This window comes from Orycteropus afer, unplaced genomic scaffold (assembly GCF_000298275.1).
Source record: "Orycteropus afer afer isolate SDZICR_OR568_19922 unplaced genomic scaffold, OryAfe1.0 scaffold00006, whole genome shotgun sequence".
Taxonomy (NCBI): Eukaryota; Metazoa; Chordata; class Mammalia; order Tubulidentata; family Orycteropodidae; genus Orycteropus; species Orycteropus afer.
Window position 1 is genome coordinate 4,041,421 of NW_006921593.1, and position 17,620 is coordinate 4,059,040.

Here is a 17,620-nt window from a genome sequence, read left to right on the forward strand (position 1 = left end):
GTGCCCATCTCCCCTGGGCTCCAGCTGCGAGGGCCACTTGCTGTGTGACCTGGGCAGAACTATACAAGCCCCGAGCCTCCCGGGCCTCTGCGGGAAGTAGTGTTGCCTGCAGCTTTTACATTCACGCCCGTGGAGCTCGGAGCAACCTGCTCACCGGCTCCCAGTGTCGTCCTCTCCACCTGAACGTTCGCACCCCGCCTCATGGCTGCCCGGCCCAGCCACACCCCTCCACTCGCTCACCACTCTTAACTCACCTCTGCATCCCAAATACCTTTCCTCTCAGACGTGATGGTCCCATTTCACCCAGGATGGAACTGAGTCCGCTGAGGAGCGATGTCTTGAAAGTGGAATCAGGATTTGAACTCGGGTCTCCTTCGAAGTCTGTGTCACAGTCCTGGCTGCCACTCGCACTCAGCCGCTGGCCGCTGTCCCACGGAGGCTGCGTTTGCTCAGTGAGTGAGTCAGTCAGTCTCCAGGTATTGATGCAGGGTGCACGAAGTGCCAGTTCTGGGCGCTGGGGCTAGAGCTTTTTTCCAAACAGACGAAGTCGTTCCCTGCCAGGAGGCTCGCTGCCAGAAGGGTTCGACTAGTTTAAAAAAAAAAAACAAAGATCAAAGGCTACAGCCTTCAGTACACCTCACCATAAAACAAATCTTCCCAAGTGGACCAATAAGCATGATAAAAGTAGACTGAAAGTTGTCAAGGATTTCATTTTACCTGGAACTGCAGTCAGTGCTCATGGACACAACGGTCAAGAAATCAAAAGACTAAGCACTGGGCAAATGGAGCACAAAAGATCTTAAGGGGTTGAAGAGCACAGGTGTTACTTTGAAGCCATGGTGTTTTCAGTCGCCTCATACACATGTGAAAGCTGGACAATGAGAAAGGACAGCCAGAGAGTTGATGCATTTGAATTGTGTTGGTGAAAAATAGTGACTAGACATGGACTGTCAGAGAAACAAACATCTGTCTTGGAAGAAGTGCAGCCAGAAAGCTCCTTAGAAACGGGGCTGGTTAGTTTGTCTCACGTGCTTTGGTCATGTTATTAGGAGGGACCAGTCTCTGGAGAAGGACATCATGCTTAATAGAATGTCAGCGAAAAAAACGACCTTCAGCTAGATGGACGGACACCATGCCAACAGTGGGCTGGCTCAGACATGGCAATGATGGGGAAGACGGGGCAGGCCCAGGCAGCGCTGGTCTGTTGTACGCGGGCTGTGGGTGGGAACTGCCTGGACAGCACCACCATAGGGTTACAGGACCGTGTCAGTCAGCGTAAGTGCTCTGGAGAAAATGCAAGCAGGGAGGAGGTGGGAGGCTTTGCTATTTGATGTGAAGTTGTCCAGGAAGGCGGCATTTGAGCAGAGACCTGCATGTGGGGACAGCAGGTGCCATGGCCCTGTGGGGTTTTCTGGGAGCAGCAGAGAGGCAGCTATGGCCCAAGCAGAGGGAGCCAGGAAGACGAGGGTGAGATGACAGCACCTCCCCAAGGCCACGGGGAGGCGAAGATTATACTCTGCCCTGCACACACGTGCGCGTGGCTCTCCGCGCCCGGACCCTGCACACACGTGCACGGCCCTAGGCTCCCGGACCCTGCACACACGTGCGCCGCCCTCCGCCTCCGGACCCTGCACACACGTGCGCTGCCCTGCGCGCCCCGACCCTGCACACACGTGCGCCGCCCTCCGCCCCCGGACCCTGCACACACGTGCGCGGCCTTCCGCGCCCGGAGCCGGGACCCTGGAGACTGCCCAGAAACTGAAAGAAGAAGCAGGGCCCTTCCCGCGCCCCTCTTCCCCAGCCCCTCTTCCGCAGGGTGACTTCCTCTTTCCAGCGCATATAAGGCCGCGCTCAAAGCGCCGGCCGGGAGCCAAGAGGCCCGCAGCCCCGCAGCCCCACCATGGGAGACCCCTTCATCCGCCACATCGCCCTCCTGGGCTTTGAGAAACGCTTCGTGCCCAGTCAGCACTACGTGAGTAGCCAGGGGTCCCCCCTCCACAAGAAGTCCGACCCCCACACACCAGGGTACTCCCCGGATGAGCTGAGGACTAAGGCAAGTGGCTCCTGTCTTGCGGCCTCAGTCTGTCCGTCTGGGTCCACCGTGAGGTAGGTCCTTTGACGAAGATGGGAGTCCTGGGCCCCCAGCCCCTGTAGCCACCTCCCTCCCTGCTCCCCCCGGCGCAGCCAGGGGTTTCTCTGCTCCAGAGCTCGGTTCCAGGGGCCACTCCTCTGGGGAGCCCTCCAGGACCATCCTGAGCTTGGAGAGAGAGGCTGTCCTGGAGGTTGGGGGGAAAGGCTGTCAATCCCTCCAGCGCCCCAGGATGCCAGTTAGAGTCTTACCCCTTCTGGTAGGATGACACCCCACAAAGGTAGCCAAGTCCCCCTCCTGCCCCGAGGGCTGAAGGACTGTCTGAGCAGACGCCTCCACGGTCAGGGGCCCCCAGGTCCAAGGGTAGGAGCGCCATTCCCTGAGCCCCTACTGTGAGCCGAGCCCTTTTTCTTTTTGACTTTTAATTTCAAAATAATTTCACATTTACAAAACACTACTCAAAACAGGTACCAATCACTCCCCTGATTTCTTTTTCTCTCTCTGAATATAAATTTTCTGAATCACTGGGGGTAAGCTGGAAACTTTGCATTTCTTTACTTCTAAATACAAAGCCAAAAGCAAACTCACTGCCTTCAGTCTGTTCCCGCTCATAGCAACCCCCACTGGGTTTCCAAGCCTATAAATCTTTACAAACACATGGCGGCTGCTTCTTATCTTTCTTCCTCTAGCAGCTGGTGGGTTTGAACCACCGACCTTTTGGTTAGCAGCCCAATGCCTTAATCACTGCACCACCAGAGCTCCTCACCCCTAAATACGGCAGTGGTGTGTTTCTTTAAATTAAGACCATTCTCTTTCATAACCACCGTGCAGCTGTGTCAAAATCAGGAAACTAGTATTGCTACCACACTGTTCTCTAACCCCTGACCATCTTCACATTTCAGCAGCCATCCTGTTTGTCCCTGTAGCAGTTGTTTGGGGTCCGGGATCCACTCCAGGATCAGCCGTTGTCATAAGCATAAGGATAAAGCCTCCTTACGCTGCTGCTTTAACCTGTGACAGTCCTGCTCAGTCTGTCTCCACCTTTCTCAGCTTGGACATTTTGAAGAGAGCAGGTCACTTACCTGGCAGACTGCCCCGCGGTCTGGATTTGTCTGTGGCTCTCTGATTCAGGCTGTGAATCTGGGCCAGGGCTGTCTCAGAAGTGAGGCTCGTTCCATCCTAACAGGTGCACACAATTCTTTTCTGTAACCACTAAATTGTATTTAAGGCAGCTGGGTGACCCACCAGTCACTCCCCAGAGAGAAGACTGGGCAATGTACTTCCGTAAAGAGTTACCGCCTCAGAAACCCAATGGGGGTCGCTATGAGTCGGAATCCACTCGATGGCAGTGGGTTCGGTTTGTTTTTTTTTGGGGGGTGGCACAAATGGTTAATGACTCAGCCAAAAAGTTAGCAGGTCAAAGTGACCCAGAGGCGCCTCAGAAGACAGGCCTGGTGACCTGCTTCCAACAGGTCCCAGCGTTGAAAGGCCCTTGGAGCAGTTCTAATGTGACGCCCACACGTGGTCGCCTGAGTCAGAGTCACCTCCAACCAACTAACAACTGTATTTATTCTAACAGGACCGTCAGAAGTTTTGTTTTGGTTTTTATGTGGTAAATAGATACGTAACAAAGCATGTGCCATTGAACATTGTTTTTATGCGTACAACTCTGTGACATTCATCACTTCATCGCATTGTTTAGCCAACACCCTTCCACAATTTTCCATCACCCTCGGCGGAAGCTCAGCGTTCCCTGAATCACGAGTCCCCCCTCCCACCCTCCTGCCCGCCCCGGTCACCATTAACCAGCTTCCATCTCTATGCACGTGGGTGGCACTCGCTTTAGATTGTTTCAATACGATGATGTTAACTGTGATCAGTAGGAGTGGAGGTGTCCTGTTTTCTCCACTGTCCTTACTGTTTTTCCCTCTGTAGGGAGAGAATCTGTCTCTGAGGAGAGACTGTGAAACTATGTGAATATCCTGTGTTCTTTGCAGTAAGTGCGTTGGTGACTTGTGCTGGAGTCTAATCACTATAAAGATTGCCAGGAAAGGAATCACTACAGTGGTTGCGAACGGTGATTCTAACTCTGTCGTTCTGCATTTATTAGTTAGCATTCGACTGTGAGAAGCAGGGTTCTCTTCCTGCTGGTTGGTTGATTCTTACTTTACTCAATAGGTCAGAATCCTGTGTATCACTGTCTTTTAATGCCCAAATCGTCCCAGCGGGCGCTCCTTCAAGCTGGCTCTGTGTCCTTTTGAAGCGCCCCCTCATTCTTGGAGCACGCCCTTCCTTCTGGCACAAACTGTTCCCGAGTCAGCCTGTACTTTCCCTGCCCCACCCCGGCCTCAGCCACGTCTGTCCAGAACCTTGGCTCTCAATAGTGGGGAGTGGAATTTAGAACCAAGATCCCGTGCTGCGCGTGCTCACTGCTTACAGAACGGGGCAGAGGGGAAACTGATTGTTTCATGTGACTTTTGCTTTTCACCAATTTATGTGTGTAGTCCCCCTGAAAATCAATGTTTACTGCTTTGCTCAGTGTTACAACACAGAGAATCATTACACCATCTCTACACCCACAGCACCGTGAACAACAGAACCACGAATGTATTACATCAAGTTTAAGCTTTCAGTGCAGTTTAGGCGTAGTGCCTAAGGCATCTGACTGCTAACCAGAAGGCTGACGGTTCAAACCCACCAGCCACTCCTGGGAAGGAAGATGAGGCAATCTATTTCCGTAGTGATACTGCCTCGGAAACCCAAGGAGGAGTCGCTATGAGTCAGGGCCGACTCGACGGCACATAACAACAACAATCTTTACAGAAGCTGACTGCCTGATCTTTCTCCCACGGAGCAGCTGGTGGGTTGGAACAGCCGACCTTTCAGATAGCAGCCGAGTGCTTCATCACTGTGCCACCAGGGCTCGGTGAAACATCGGTATACCTCTCCCTGAAAACTTCAGCACACGTGTCATTACCTGCAGAACAGTATTTGTTAATCCATGCGCTCTTTTCATGTCAAATTTCTATAAAATGGACTTCGAAATCGTTAGGATGCCTTTGCTGAGTCTGACAGTACATGTGCCCGCACACCCAACCCCCATCAAAATACAGACCCTTTCTGTCCCCCTAGAATGTGTCCTCACGCCCCAGTCAGCCCCCACCGCTTCCCACAGACAACCACTTCTCTTTTTCCCCCTAAGTCAGTTTTATCCTTGGATGCCACCAAAGCGGCCTCTGTTCACGCACACGTGTGTGCCTGCTCGGCACAGGGTGTCTGAGAGCCACCCATGTTGCTGCATTTCCGTGACCGGTTCCTAGTGGTAGCTAAGTAGTAACCCTCTAAGGAGCTCTGGTGGCTCAGTGCCTAAGGCATATGCCTGCTAACTGGAAGGCTTGTGGTTCAAACTCACCAGCTGCTCTGGAAGGAAGCTAGGGCAATCTACTTCCACACCCCTTGGAAACCCAGTGGGAGTCACTATGAGTCAGAATCGACGTGATGGCAGTGAGTTTGGTTTTGGGAGTATCCCTCTAGCTTTCGTCTTTAATTTTTATTGTGATTTGAGTGAAAGTTTACAGAGCAAATTCACATACACCTTGTCTCATGACATTAACTGCAATTTCCCACAATGCAACATTCCCCCCCACTTCCTCCCCATAGTCACCTCTTCCTTCCCTGTGTCCTTCCCTCCATGCACTCCTGCCCCCCGGGCTGTCTCCCTGTGTATACACAGCCCTTCTATTCTCCCATGATTGATCTCTTCAAGGAGTGTATCTACCTGATGTCAATGTTCAGCCCATATGCCTGTCTTTTGTTTGTTCCTCTAGCTATTTCTGCATGCTTATTTTTCCTTACTGAGTTCTTTTTTATTAATAAGAGCTCTGAGATACAGTCCATATACCGTACGTTCATCTCGTTAAAACGTACAATTCAATGGTTTGTAGTTATGTTTACAGAGTTATACAACTGTCACCAAAATCACTTTTAGAACGCTCTCACCCCCGGCCCTGCACAGCCGCCAGCAACCACCAATCTACCTTTGTTCCTATATGTTGTTCCATTCCGACTCTTAGCAACCCCTCCTTGGGTTTCCGAGGCAGTATCACTACAGAAGTAGATTTCCCAGCCTTCCTTCCAAGGAGTGTGGTTGGTGGGTTTGAACCGACAGCCTTCTGGTTAGCAGTCAAGTGCCTTAGGCACTATGTCACCAGAGCTCCCATGAGTATCTTACAGAGATGGAATTACACAGAATCTGACGGAGTGCTTTCATTGTTCGAGCCCAGCCCTTTCTGTCTGTCTTCCCATACGTAACTCTCTCAGGGGCGGAGGGGTGCTGAGCACCCAGGGCCATCTCTAGGTTGGGGCTTGGGAAGGTGCCGGCATCGTGGGGGGTGTCATTCCCTGGCAGCCTGGTCTGGTGTCCGTTTGGACTTGCCCCAGGGGGCAGTTCCCCACTCCTCCCCTCTGCTATGCCTCTGAATTCCTACCCCAGCCCCAGTATAAAATTCTAATTTTATCCCCAACTTGCAGATGGGGAATTTGAGGGTCAGGGAAGCCGGCCCTTTTGCCTGTGGTCGTAAGTTGGGGAGTGGTAGCTTCTGGACCCATGAACAGCATGCCTGAACTGCCCCGGATCGAGCCCCCGAGTCCTGGGTGGGTGGGCAGGTAGACGACAAGGCTGTCAGAAACAGAACGAGGCCCCCGTCTGACCCCACTCCAGGTATACATGTTCCTGGTGAAGTGGCAGGACCTGTCGGAGAAGGTGGTCTACCGCCGGTTCACGGACATCTACGAGTTCCACGTGAGTGCCCCCGGGGGGGGGGAAGCCGCCCAGATGGCGATTGGGGTGCAGTGGGGTGGGGCGTCCTGCGGACCCCTGAATCCCACCAGCCCACAGTGCGGGGGATCCGGTGGTTCAGGGACACACTGGCTCCGTCCCTGCAGGGAGCAGCCTGGCCAGTGTCACCACCGAGGGTTTGTTTCCTCCTGGGAGCTGATTCTTTCACTGATGACCCTGCCCTGATTAGGACCCCAGTGTTCAACCACCCCCCGACCCCAACCAGTTGCTGCTGAGTCTGTGCTGACTCGTGACGACCCCATGGGTTTCAGAGTAAACCGCTCCTTAGGGTTTTCAATCGCTGTGACCCTTTCAAGTGGATCACCTTTCTTCTGAGGTGGGTTGGAACTGTCAGCCTTTCAGTTCCCAGCCAAGCACTTAACCACCCAGGGACTCCTGTCATATCAAAAGGAGGGTTGATAGCTCTGACAGCCAAGAGCCAGGTCCTCTTGCTCTGTGGGGTCCCTGGGTGGCACAGTTCGTGTGCTCAGCTGCTAACTGAAAGGTTAGACTCTTGAGTCCATCCAGAGGTCCCTCGGAAGAAAGGCCTGGTGATCTCTTTCCCCAAAACTCAACTACTGACAACCTATGGAGCACAGCTCTACTCTGACATACACGGGGTTTCCATGAGTTGGAATCAACTCGACGGCAACCTGGCTTTGCTCTCACCAGGAGTTATGTGAGAGACCCCGGTGCCCTTCTGTGCACTGGTCTCACGGGGCAGCCCCAGGCACCAGCGGCTGGGTGGACTGGACGGGGATGATAGTCGCGGGTCACGGTATGCAGAGCATGGTGGCTGCTTCTGGTCTGAGACAGGGTCAGGGGATGATAGATGGTCCACAAAAGCCACATGAGTCCCCCAAAGGCCCATCCCCACATGCTAGGCCTCATAATAGGCAGAGGAGCCCTGCAGGGTCCACCCTGCTCCGTGTAGGGAAGTTCAGAGGCAGCTGCACACAACAAGGAGCGTAACCAGCCCTGCACACCCGGCACCTACAATTCACAACCGATGCCACCGGGCCACCTGCTTTGAGGCTTCTTTGAAAGAAACAAAACAAAACATTACGAAAGAAGTTGAAGGCTCCCTTCATCCTGTACCCCTGGTCCCAGCTCCTGGCCCTAGTGACCACACACTCACTCACTCACACACCAGTCTGAGTCTAACAGCAATCTGCAGTACTGCCCAGTGAACACCCGTGTACTGTATGCCCCCTTCTCTAATTTTCTGTCAATAAGTTATGTTTTGGGGACATGGCCATGCTGGTATGCGTGTAGACCTATCCCACCTCTTTAAATTGTTCTAGACTATTCTGTTGTGTGATTAGTCCTTTTTATTAACTGGTGGACTCGTTCCTTCATTCAACACCTGTTTACTGAGCACCTACTAAGTGCCGGGCATGTTCCAGGTGGTGCACAGGACACAGCTGAAGGTGGCGAGGGTACACAAAGTGGATACGAATCCTTGCCTTCCCTGTGGACTTAAAGTCCCAGTGGAGGTGTCAGGGGAAGAAGCCAACAGAAAACACGTCATGGAAACGGGCAGTTAGAAGGTGATAAGTCCTGTGAGAAAAACAGAGCAGAGAAGGGGACAGGAAGTACTGGGTGAGGGGAAATGTGTTGGTCACAGAGTGTGGTGGCTTCTGGTTCCTGGTCTGGGACAGAATCAAGGAGAAGGTGATATTTCAGCCAAGACTTGATGGAGATGAGAGCTGCGGGGTTGGGGGAGAGTCAGAGCCAGAGGGCTCTGAGCAAAGGAGGGACGTTCCCACCTGGTTTTCACAGGATCCCGCTGGGTTGAGGGTAGACAAGAGGGAAAGAAGGAGAGACGTGGTGGCTGTTGTAATAACCCAGACATGGGCATGGTGGTGGCCAGGACCAGGGGCTGGCTGTAGGGCGGTCCCATTCACCATACATTTTTGGAGTAGGGCCCAAAGATTTGTGGGTGGCTTGGATGGGGGTGGGGGAGAAACAGGGACCTAAGAGGCTAGGGCAGTTTCTGGCTGGTGCCACCAGAAGGCAAGGGTATGTGGGTTGGTCCAGCTTTGTGCTGTTACAGATGGTGGTGTTGCAAAGGACAGCCCTTCACATACCTCTTCTTTCTTCAATGTCTAGAAAATCTTAAAAGAAATGTTCCCTATCGAGGCAGGGGACATCAACCCGGAGAACAGGATCATCCCGCACCTGCCAGGTGAGGGGTGTGCACGTCAGCTGGGCGGGCCCCTGGTCCGGGTCCCCTCCCTCCGTGGACGCTGACTGGGCCTCTGGGGCCCTGTCCTGCCCGGCAGCCCCGCGGTGGTTTGATGGCCAGCGGACAGCCGAGAGCCGCCAGGGCACGCTCACCGAGTACTGCAACGCTCTCATGGGGCTGCCCGTCAAGATCTCCCGCTGCTCGCACCTGCTCGACTTCTTCAAGGTGCGCCCCGACGACCTCAAGCTGCCCGCGGACAGCCAGTGAGTGGCTCCCTCCAGCCTCCCGCAGGGGCACGGGAGGCGGGCGGCGCCCATGCTGGAGGGCTCACAGGGCCAGGACAGAAGCTCAGAGAAAGGAGGTCACTGGCCCAAACTCATACAGCTGGGGCAGGAGGCCTGGGCCCAGCTCTGCCCTTGTGACCCGAAGCTCAGCGTTCGGGGCGGGGCCGGCTGTCGGGGCGGAGCCAGTCCTTCGGGCAGTGCAGTTCTCGGGGCGGGGTCAGTCCCCAAGGCGCGGCCGCTCTCCGGGCGGGGCCAGGTGTCAGGGCAGAGCCAGTCCTTTGGACAGGGACGCCTTCGGGGCGGGGTCAGCCCTCCAGACGGGGCCTCTCTCGGGGCGGGGCCAGGAGTTGGGGCGGAGCCAGTACTTTGGGCGGGGCAGCTCGCGGGGCGGGACCAGTCCTCTAGGCGGGGCCGCTCTCGGGCGAGACGGGTGGCCAGCTCTCTGAGCGGGGCCAGTTGTCCAGGAGGGGCTGCTCTCGGGGCGGGGCCAGGTGTTGGGGCGGAGCCAGTCCTTTGGGCGGTGCAGCTTTTGGGGCGGGGCCAGTCCTCCAGGAGGGGCCGCTCTCGGGGCGGGGCCAGCTGTCAGGGCGGGGCAATTTCTCCAGGAGGGGCGGTTCCCGGGGTGGGGCTAGTCCTCGGATCCTGGGCTCGAGTCTCATAGCCCGCAGTTCCCTGGCGGGATCCTGGGGCGCCTCACCACCCTCTCTAAACTGGGTTTCTCCATCTGTCAGGGCGTGGGAGGGGGGCAGATGCTGCAATGGATGAAGTGCAGAGCGTTATAGACAGTGAAGTGCACAGCGCTTGCAAATTGTAAATGTGGAGCTCTTACAAACTGAAGCGTGGCGTGCTTGCAAACTGTGGAGTGCAGCGCACCTCTGAGTGTGTTGGTGGCTGAATGCGTCTGGGGCTCCTGCTGGCGGCTCTCCCAGACCTCTTGCTCTCAGGGCCCTGCCTGACACTGGCGTCTGAGAGGCTGAGGCTCTAGGGGCGGTAACTGGGATAGGCTAGGAGGCACCTCCTTCTGTCCTCCTCTGGTCACTGACTGTGGGGCAGCACAGGTCTGCCCCTCGCCCTCACCCCAGGCTGCAGCCAGCAGCGGCAGTTACTCCAGCCATTGCTGTGGCCTCTCATTGAAGGACTCGCTGCCCTAGTTCACCTGGGGCGGGGGGCGGGGGAGTAGCAGCTGGCCCCCTGCAGCGCCTCTCCAGGCTCAGAAGAAGGGAGGTGGCCAGGGGCCTGTTGCTGTCGAATCAAACTGCTCCACAGGGTTTTCAAAGCAGCAAATTATCAGGCCCATCTACCAAGGTGCCTCTCCGTGGGTACAATCACCAGTGTCAGCAGACAAGCACTTACCTGCCTCACCCAGACTCGGGACGACCTAGTGCACTGCTCTATCCTGCTGGAGGAGGATGGCCTGCTGGCAGCTGTGGCTTCCCACGCCCTGCACTAGGGCGGGCCAGCAGAGGGCCCCTGCCATTCCCTAACACCCCCCGGCAGCGTGCCCCACCCCTTCTGTCCATGGAGCCGCTCTCCCTCACGAGCTGGTTTTTCTGTTGGGAAGTTCTGCCGTAGGTCGCCTGTCCCCAGTGGGAGCAGCGTGTCTAACCCAGGGTATGTGCCCTCCCCTGCAGGGTGAAGAAGCCGGAGACATACCTGATGCCCAAGGATGGCAAGACCAATGCAGCAGGTGAGCCGGGGTGGCCAGGCAGGAGCGCCCAGAGCACGGGCTGTGTGGGGAAGTACAGGAGGTGGCAGCTGGGGTAGGGTCCCTACACTGTGGGGTCCGCTGCACAGTGAGGGGGGCTCCCTGGAGGTGCTTCCCTCACCACATGGCCAGAGCCCAGCCCGGAGTGGATGAGAACCTCAACCTTATGGTTAGCAGCTGAGCATGTGCTAACTGTTGGCACCACCCACAGATTCCCCACTGCCACTGCCATGGAGTTCATTCTGACTCACAGGGAGCCCGGTGACCTACTACCCTGTTGTCATCTTGTTGATTCTGACTCACAGTAACCCAGAGTAGACCTGCCCCATAGGGTTTCCAAGGCTGTAATCTTTATGGAAACAGACTGCCACATCTTTTTTCTATGGAACACTTGGTGGGTTTGAACTGCTGAACTTTTGGTTAACAGGCAAGCACTTCACCACTGCACCACCAGGGCTATTTTTGGAACCTACTAAGTTCTCAATAAATGAAGGTGCTCTATAGTTTACAGGGTGGTTCCACCCCCAGTATGCCTGGAGCTGTTCTGGTGGCCCCAGAGGGGACCCCAGGAGGAGAAGGCCCTCCCAGAAGTGCGCACTCACCCTGCCCCCTCTGCCTAGACATCACTGGGCCCATCATCCTGCAGACATACCGCGCCATCGCCGACTACGAGAAGAGCTCGGGCACGGAGATGGCTCTGGCCTCGGGTGACGTGGTGGACGTGGTGGAGAAGAGCGAGAGTGGTCAGCCTCTGGCCCCCTGGTGCCCCTTCACCCCCCCACCCTCAACTCTGTTCTCAGGCAGCCTTGGGCCGTTCAGGGGGGTCGAGGGTGCGCACCTGGGGTTGGCTGAGGGGCTCCATACATGGCGTCATTGTGCCTTGATGGGGATTTACCTGAGTGGGCACATTTCTGGGTGTGACGGGGGTTCAGAGCTGTCAGTCTGTGGCTTTCTGCATGGTGGTAAATGTGACAGTTCTGAAGTGGGACATTTGAGGTTCGTGTGTCTGTGCCACCCAGAGGGATCTCATTTGGCCACAGGAGGCTGCCAGGCCCTCCCACCCCGACTCACCTCCCCACATACTGCCACAGGCTGGTGGTTCTGCCAGATGAAGTCGAAGCGTGGCTGGGTCCCGGCATCCTACCTGGAGCCCCTGGACAGTCCTGACGAGGCAGAAGACCCGGAGCCCAACTACGCAGGTGCCCCTGCCATCTGCCCCAAAAGGCCATGGCAGTGGGGGAGGGTGGGGCTGGAGGGGCGGGGATTCTGAGAGCCAGCAGGGACCACAGTCTAGCACGACTGTGCCCTGGGCAGAGGGCAAGTCAGGGCTGAGGCCCCAAGCTGCTGGCTTAGGGGCCTGGGAGGGCAGAGGTGCACTTGGCCAGGACAACTGGAGCAGAAGTGAGGTCAGCCTGGGACATCTGGTGGCCGTGGGTATGGGGCCAGGCTCATCGGGAAGCTGAGTGATGAGCGGACCTGAGGCTTGGGAAGGAGGGCTGCCTGGAGGTGGGGTGCCATCCCTTATCAGACTTCCCCAAACAGGCACCCCCAGGCTGAGTGGGCTCCACATAAATGTTTTTTCCTTTTTACTGTGATTTGGGTGCAAGTTTACAGAGCAAATTCATTTTCCACACAGCAGTTCATACACATTTTGTTTCATGACATTGACTGCAATTCCCCAGTGTAACAGCTCTCTTCCCATTTCCTCCCTGTAGTTACCTCTTCCCTGTGTCCTTCTTTCCCATGCATTTCTGCCACCACCCCCAGCTATCTCCCTGTGCCAACACTGCCCTTCTGTTCTCCCACGATTGATCCTTCTAAGGAGTATATCTACCTAATGTAAATGTTCACCCCATATGCCTGTTGTTTGGCTGGAAGCAACGGGAGTGAGTTCATTTCCAGACCTGAAGGGTAACTAGGGGCTGTAGTCTCGGGGTTTCACCAGGCTCTGATTATCAGATCAGCAAGCCTGGTCTTTTAGAACAAAATCGGGATTGTCTGCTATCTTAGTTTCTTGTTGTTGTTATGTGCCGTCAAGTCAGCCCCGACTCATAGCGACCCCTCCTTGGGTTTCCAAGGCAGTATCACTACGGAAATAGATCGCCCAACCTTCCTTCTGAGGAGTGGCTGGTGGGTTTGAACTGCCAGCCTTCTGGTTAGCAGTCAAGTGCCTTAGGTTTCTTAGCGCTGCTATAAAAGAAATACCACAAGGGGGTGGCTTTAACAAACAGAAGTTAATTTTCTTTAAGTTTAGGAGGCTAGGAGTCTGAGTTCAGGGCCCTGGCTCCAGGGGAGGGCTTGCTCTCTCTGCCAGCTCTTGTCTCTCTCCAGCTTCTTTTCCTCAGTTCCTGCTCTTCACGTGAGGTGACATCTCTGTTCCCCCATCTGTGCTTCTGGGCCTAATCAGCTCCCTTTACACCTCGGAAGTGACTGGTTTAAAACACACCTTACACTGACCTGGCCTCATTACCACAGGTGTAGGGGTTAGGATTTACAGCGCACATTTCCAGGGCACCTGATTCAATCCATAACAGGGAGGTAGGAGACAGCCCAGAGGAGGGCAGGTCGTGCATCCAGGTGGGGCTGGGCCAGCTGGAGGGGGTACATGGCCCAGAAGGGGAGAGGGCATGGGGAACGCAGTGCTGAGCAGACCCTCACATGCCCCTCCCACCCCGGACCAGGCGAGCCCTACGTCACCATCAAGGCCTACACTGCCATGGAGGAGGATGAGGTGTCCCTGGGTGAGGGCGAGACCATCGACGTCATCCATAAGCTCCTGGATGGCTGGTGGGTCGTCAGGTAGGAGAGCATCCCCTACCCCATAATGAGCGTCAGCCCTGGCTTGGGGTGGGCCTGTTGGCCCCTGGGCTGCCTCAGCTCTGTGACTCTGGGCAAGCCACTGCACCTCTCTGGGCTCAGTTCCCTCCTTTGTAGCAGGTGAGTGGTAATCCCATCCTGTCTGTCCTGTGAGTGTCCTGAGGGAGGGCACACTTCCTTTGCAACTTAGGATCTTGTCCCCTGCATGTCTATCTCTTATTCCTGCTCTGCTAACAGAGAACTGAATCAATTACTGCATTTCATAACTGGCAGTCATCACTCTTTTTAAAACTTTCGTTGCCGTTTCCATGTTACTCTGAATGAATTTGGGAATACTAATTAATATTTTTGGTTCTGCGGGAAAACAGAATCCCAGGGGCTTGCCAAGCCATCTCCCTGGAGTCGCCGTGCTCCCCAAGGATCCTTGCTTGTGTTGACAGAGCTCTGGGTCCTCCCCATGCCCCCAGCAAACGTATCCCAAGGCTCAGGCCAGGCAGCTATACGCTCGACATGACCCTTGGTTTGAAGCAGTGTTTCTCACCTTTTAGACCCACGTGCAGTTAATCCCCATCAAGCACCGAGAATCGTCTTATGATTCTCTCATTAGCCAAGAATTAGTTTTACTATGGGTAGTTAAAAAAATACATACCAAAAACCAAACCAAACTCACTGCCATCAAGTCAGATCTGACTCATAGTGACCCCTCCTTGGGTTTCTGAAGTGGTATCACTACAGAAGTAGATTGCCCAATCTTCCTTCTGAGGAGTGGCTGGTGGGTTTGAACCACCAGCCTTCTGGATATATATTCCTAAGTATATGATTAAGAATAGAGGAAAATGTTTTCAGCAAATGGTGCCGGGACACTGGTTATGCATATGGGGAAAAAATAAACCTAGATCCCAACCTCACACCATGGACAACCCTTTTCTTTGGATGGGTCACAGGTTTTTACTAAGTATAAAACCTAAAACTAAAAAAACTTTTGGAAGAACTTGGTGAGTGGAGGCCGACAAAGATTCCTCAGGACACAGAAGGTAATGATCAAAAAGGACACACTGAAGCCATGACATTTCAGATGTTTTATGCCAGACTCCCCTGGGGACATTCAGGTCTGCTAACTTCTTCCCCCTGCCCCATTCTGAAAGGAAGAGGAATGTCCAAACTGAGAGGCCCTGTGCTGGACCGAGGCCAGAGGGCAGGCTCTGCTGGTGGTCAGGTGGTCAGGTGAACGTTCTCCCTGGGTACTGCCCAGGCCTTCTGAGCTCCTGAGGCTGCAGATCTGGCCTCAAGGTCTGTTTCTGTTGCAGGAAAGATGACATTACAGGCTACTTCCCTTCCATGTACCTGCAAAAGTCAGGACAGGACCTGGCCCAGGCCAGACGCCAGATCAAGAGCCGAGGGGCGCCACCCCGCAGGTGAACGAGGGTCCGCGGGCCGGGCGGGTCTCAGTACGAATGTGTGCGCTCACTCCGTCGGCCCATGCCCTGGATCTGCAGCGCCTAGGCAAGGGAGCCTTGGCGGGGCTCCCAGTCTGGCAGGGGAGGCAGGACCCTCACCGGGTCCGGCCACTGGGCTGGCACAGGACGGAGTCCCACCGGCCGCGGAAGGAAGGCAGGATGGGAATGGAGGAGCCATTCCCTGGGTCCAGAGTTCCCTGGGTCGTTGGGATGGGCGGGGAGGGCTCTGAAGTCCGGGGGGCTTCCTGGGGGAGGAGGCGGCTGCGGGGCGGTGGGAGGTGTAGTAAACAGGCCTAGGTCTGCGGTGGGTGGGCAGAGGGTAGGGTCTGAAACTGTGAGCGGGTAGCCGCATTCGTGTGCCGCCCAGGCCGTGCGGTGTCCCGGACGTTCCCACCGTCTCGGGCCAGTCTCTGGATCCCAGGAGTGGCCGTCCGAGCCCGCGGGCAGAGACAGGCGAGGAAGGGTGATCGGGGCTCTGACCGACGCCGGGTCCCTCCCGCTCCAGGTCTTCCATCCGCAACGCACACAGCATCCACCAGCGGTCGCGCAAGCGCCTCAGCCAGGACACCTATCGACGCAACAGCGTCCGCTACCTGCAGCAGCGCCGCCGCCCGGCGCGGCCTGGAACGCAGAGCGCTGAGGCCCCGCTGCGTGAGTACCTGCCCCGGCCCCGGGCACCTGGGGGCAGGGCCGAAGTCTCAGGGGGCGAGACCTGGAGAGCGCGAGTCCCGGGCCTGTGGAGCGCCGGGGCCGCGGCTGCGCGAGAACCGGCCGGGGCGGAGCCTTGGCACACGGGGGCGGGGCCTAGCCCCCAGAGGGCGTGGCCGGCGCCTGGGAGCGGGCGGAGGGCGGAGCCCCTCACTACCGCGCTGTCGGTCTGCAGACGAGCAGCGGCAGACCGAGCGCGCCAAGCCGCAGCCGGCGGTGCCCCCGCGTCCCAGCGCCGACCTCATCCTGCACCGCTGCAGCGAGAGTACCAAGCGGAAGCTGGCGTCGGCTGTCTGAGCTGGGGCGCTGCCCCAGATGGCGTCCTGGTCGCTCCACCTCCTCCCATCCTTCGCCCCGGGGAGTTCCCCTGTATATACGTGCCCCGGGGCCCTCCTCTCCCGGCTACGCGCCACCCTCAATAAATGTTGCCTGGAGTGTACTGTCTTTGCCCCTGACCTGTTTCTAGAATCAGCCCGGGGGCTTTGAGCTCTGATGTGGAAAGTTCCAAGAGCCCAGGCCTCGGCCGCACGCGGTGGCTCAAGTGCAGAGAGGAACTCCGGACCCCTCTGGAAGAGCCCCGAGCAGGGTGCACGCGGTGGGGCGACAGGCCAGCTCGTGAGCGTGTCTGTGCACCTCGGCAACTCGTGGAACACTGTGACGGGGCACACGCACTGTGGGGGGGGGGGACTCTGGGTATTCAGAGATCCTGCCCCAGTTAGGACGCCGTACCAGAAGCAAAAATTCACTGATGAACAGACTCCCTGGCCTTTGCTGGTGGATCTTTCCCCAAATGCAAAGCCACTGCAGTGCCAAGTGAGGGCGCAGTGGAGCCGCAATCCTTGCAAAAGATGCAGCTTCTCCGGGCGGCCCGGGTTGAGGATGAAAGCCAGGAAGCTGGAGGGAGGGTGGGCGAGGCTGGTTCCCTTTGATGAGCAAACCGACAGGGATGAGAGATGCTTTTCAAGAGAGCAGTTAGAAGAGCGAGAGGGCCGTGAGAAAACCACTTGAGTCACTGTTGCAAACCTTTGTTGCCCCCCCCCCCGGGTGGCGCAAATGGTGAAGTGCATGGGTGCTAATCTCGGTAAAACCAGCCACTGAAAACCCTACCCGAAGTAGCTCAAGCTGGCAGCTGGTCTGGTTTGCTGGAAAACTTAAAACCACAAACCACCCCATCCCTTTGCTTGTTCAGTTTCACTTTTACTCTTTTTATTAAATACAGTGTAAGATTTTTTTTAAAAATGTTTCATATCTTCAAGAAACAGAAAATATTGTCATGGTTCTTAGTTTCACTGTTCTAAAGCTTAAGTCCCATTCAAACGGTTTCCCACGCTTTCTCTCGTTTCTGGTTCTACAGGGAAGTGCATAGAGGAACACAGGGGTGAGGGGTAGAGGAAGGGCACCCCTCTAAGAGTCTGTTTCCAAGTGAGCAACTGTCTGAGGGCAGATGTAGAGCGGGCCCTTCTGGTCATCTCCAGTTCTGAGGCAACTTGTCAGGCGAGTGTTTTACAGATGAAGAAACCAGGACACAGAAAATG

General features: G+C 55.9%; 1 protein-coding gene across 1 annotated transcript; it reads left to right on the forward strand.

The window, feature by feature from the left end:
- The first annotated feature begins 1,900 nt into the window (after positions 1-1,900).
- NCF1 (neutrophil cytosolic factor 1) lies at positions 1,901-16,382 on the forward strand. Its single transcript, XM_007940547.1, has 11 exons — positions 1,901-1,972; positions 6,810-6,890; positions 9,039-9,114; positions 9,212-9,377; positions 11,030-11,085; positions 11,724-11,846; positions 12,195-12,302; positions 13,785-13,902; positions 15,228-15,335; positions 15,883-16,028; positions 16,261-16,382. The coding sequence occupies exons 1-11, from the start codon at positions 1,901-1,903 to the stop codon at positions 16,380-16,382; spliced, it is 1,176 nt and encodes a 391-aa protein (XP_007938738.1).
- The last annotated feature ends 1,238 nt before the right edge of the window (positions 16,383-17,620 follow it).